The sequence below is a fragment of the Nannospalax galili genome, unplaced genomic scaffold (genome assembly GCF_000622305.1).
Source record: "Nannospalax galili isolate Female #2095 unplaced genomic scaffold, S.galili_v1.0 scaffold1316, whole genome shotgun sequence".
NCBI lineage: Eukaryota > Metazoa > Chordata > Mammalia > Rodentia > Spalacidae > Nannospalax > Nannospalax galili.
In genome coordinates, this window is record NW_008337765.1 from 353,241 (window position 1) to 357,022 (window position 3,782).

The 3,782-nt window shown below is 40.6% G+C and overlaps 1 protein-coding gene across 1 annotated transcript in view; it reads right to left on the reverse strand.

Annotated features, from left to right (window-relative positions):
* Pcca (propionyl-CoA carboxylase subunit alpha) overlaps positions 1–3,782 on the reverse strand; it is a 448,536-nt gene that overhangs the window by 108,655 nt on the left and 336,099 nt on the right. Inside the window, exon 19 of the mRNA XM_008832725.3 lies at positions 661–759. Coding sequence (XP_008830947.1) covers positions 661–759 — 99 coding nt within the window. The remainder of the gene's footprint in view (positions 1–660; positions 760–3,782) is intronic.

The window sequence follows — 3,782 nt, forward strand, 5'->3', positions numbered from 1 at the left end:
CTGCAATTGTTTGATTTCTCTAGGTTTTGAAAACTTTAAAAAAAAATTTTATGAAAAGTCAAGTTAAAGAATGGGCACTTAATGATATAGGGAAGTCATGAGATTTGTTCATATGGAACAGCCACATTTTCCTTTGTTGTTGTGGAAGGTGCAGGTTACAAAGAGCACTGTATCAACTCTGGTTGGGTCTCTCAGTGTAAGAGATTTTGCATTGGGAGTGTGGAGAAGACAGTGTCATAAATTAAAATACTGGCTTTTAAGGCACATGCTGTGGAAAGTCAACCTGCATGGCTCATGTTTCTGCTGACATAATACTGCAGAATTTCAACTGTACAGATAAAGATAACAATCCAGGCAAGTCACATTTTATAATTAAAAACCTACAATGACAAAGAAAACTGCTCATCTAGTAACTGTTTTGAAGACTGCAGGATTCTTTATTTCCAAGAAAATATAATAGCCTTGTATGGTTGGCTATAAAAAGAAAATATTTCCTCTGATTAAAACATAGCTTGGAATCCTCTAAAATAAGAAAAACCGTTTTCAATGATAAAAACATACATGAATAAAACGCAGTTTTTCCTCATTATGCCTGTAAGTACTAACCGCAGAAGGACTGATAAGGGTTCTGAACTTGAGGCCCTCTGAGCAAACACTCACCTGCACAGTCCTCTGTGTGCCATCAACGTTGACAGATAATAAGGGCGAAGCCAGGTTCCACGTACTGCTCACATTTAGTTTCGACCCATCAACTTCCACCTGTTGTGACACCAAATAAGACTGTTACCAAGAAGAAAGACAGAAAACTGATCTCAAGTTCAATGCTGCATGCAAAGCAGCAGCCATTTTAACAGATGGCTCCCAAACAACCTGTCATGTTTACTGCTGCAGTCATGAAAGACAGGGTCCAACAACAGAGTCTTCCCAGTCATCTCTGGGGAGAGGTGAAGGACCTGTGAACAGCTGCCTCTGGGTACTGAGGCTTCAAGTGATTTCCAGTAAGTAACAAACAGCCTTCCAACTCGAAACCTATCTGGACATGCTACATTTACTGCAATTAGACAAGTAATGCATAAAAATTCCAGTGACACTTTGCAACCCACGCAACAGGGCTTGCATATAATGTCCTCTCCAGGGACCAAACAAGAACTTTTTTGGTGGTAATTTTAATGAAGGACCAAAGCATTGTTCTCTTAATTAAACACAGGCTCTAATTAGGCAAAATTCTCTGGTGTTGAATAGCCAAACTCCATTTAAACTTTGAAAAGTTCTGTCTCACATTTGCCAAACATGAATAATCTTATCAAGTCATCATTCATGGAAATATAAAAAAGAAAAACTCATAATCTTTCAAACCAGAGATATAATTAAGGGAAAATTTTAATTTCTAGGAAAATAATATAACATAGCTGAAAGGAAAAATAAATACAAGTTACTTTAAAACACTCACCAAAGATTGTTCCCTAACTCTTTAGTATGAGAGACAAGAATGCATTAAAATAATAACGTTATTATTCTACAGCAGATTGTTACCAAGGGGTTAGTTACATGTATACAAGTTTCAAAGTTGGCTGAAAGCACGGTCAAGATATATGGCTGTTAACAATTCCCCTACTACCAATTCTATTCAAACTGCACACTCTTTATAATTGGATATCAAGTCCTGATGCTTTCTTTTCTGTTGGACCCTTGGGGACAGACAAGGAGATGGCAGTGGAGAAAGAGTGGTAAAGCACTTTGACAAGTACTAGGTACCCTAAAAGGGAACAGGCTTGAAGACACAGCACAGGGAGGTACAGGATCATGACAGCAGCACAACACTGATGAGGAAGCTGGAGAGATCACCCAAGTGCACCATCGTAGGAACCTACAAGTTTATACGTGCTTTTGTAGATGGTAAGTAAGGTCTGTGTCAGGATGAAGACCACATGGCACAAGTAACCCCATGGCAGGGACCATGGAGGGACCCCTTAGCAGGCACACAGTGTGACTATGGAGAGAGCCCAAGGCAGGACACAGCATGACCATGGAGGGACCACATGGCAGGCACACAACAAGAACCATGGAGGGACAGGCACACAACTGGACTGTGGAGGGACCCACAGCAGGTACACAGCAGGACTATATGGAGGGACTCCACAGCAAGGACACAGCAAGGCCAGAGAGGGACCCCATGGCAGGCACACAGCTTGACTGTGGAGGGACCCCAAGGCAGGGACCATGGGTAGCAGAAGTCTTTTCAATGCAGTCAAAGTCTCAAATACTTCAAATAAGCTCACGACTCATTACTCAACAGATAATGGTCCAGGGATAATGCCAAAGACTCAGAAGGCTTTCTGCCCCACCATCATCTTGATGCAGCTCTGCTCACTGTTCTGAAGCTCTTCTCACATGCGCCAAGCACGTTGGTGGGGTCTGGGAACAGGGGAAGATACTTGAAACACTAGTCTACCTAAAAGCGGGTTATGTGCACTGAAAGAAGTTAGTATCTTGTTTACATTGAGGCTTTCTTCTCTCATCTCCTACTAAAGGCAGAGGGCTTATGAGAAAGACCACATGCGACCGAAAGTCAAAGGAACTACATTCCCTTGTACTCTGTATCTGAAACAAGGAAGCTATCATTACTCCCTGATATTAAATGAGGGAATGTGCTAAAAACAAAACAAAACAAATGAACAAACAAACAAAAATACCACATGCCTTTCTAGGCCTCTATCAGGAATCAAATTCCTCTTAGACATCTAATTCTGAGCAACAGATGTAATGATTCTACCAATGCTATTATAGATGTGTAAAACTCAGTTGTGTGGATAAGCCATTAGGGAGGCAAGACCCACATTATCATGGAAAGCAAGAGGCAGCTGAACCAAACCTCCATTGGTTATACCATACCTGCTGCTCATCCCACTGCAGGGTCCTGAAGAAGCAGATACAGAGTGGAGGGACGCTTCCTTATTTCTACACTGAGAACCTGACTGAAAATGCCACCACTCTACCTCTTCAATGACAACAACTAATAAGAAATGACCCTGCCACTAAAGAAACCAGGACAGATCTAGTGAGGAGAAGGGTGACCAGCCCGGGCAGAGGACAGCCTGTGTTTCCAGTCAGACTCTTAGTACGACGCAAAAAACAATCAGAGACAACCAATAATGCATCTTGGCATGCAATTTTGGAAAATTTATAAAGAGAAAAAGGTAAACAAATTAAAAGCATATAACACAACAACAACTACTCAAAGAAACACAGGAAGAGTTCAGATAAATAGTTCTCCCAAGTCTCAAAGGCGACCATAGGAAACGTGACCCTCTTTAAAAAAAAAAAAAATAGCCCAAAGAAGAAAAACAAGGGTTCAAAGAAGAGATTATACAACAGGAGGAAATGAAAAGCAAGCTGGTAGAACTCGGGAAAAAAATGAAGAGAAAAATAACATTATAGAGATAAAAGCCACATGAAGAAGCAAAAATAGAATGTGACGAAAAAGACATACAGGACACAGAGGCACTCCATGAACCAAGTAAAACCAGTAAATGTTGAAGCAATAATGAAGAAAATAGACACGGAGAAGGAAAAGAAAGGAGACAGGACCGTCTTCTTCAAAAAGGCATATAAAGCAAAAAGAAGAATGTGAAGTCAAAGATATGAGGGTAACTCTTCTGTTTTTTGCCCTTTTTTGAGACAGAATCTCCTTAAGTGTTATGTCTGGCATTATACAGAGATTTTTATAGTTGTGGTTGTTTTAATTCTCAGTGTTTTTCACTTCTCAGCAAGAAGGTGCATCT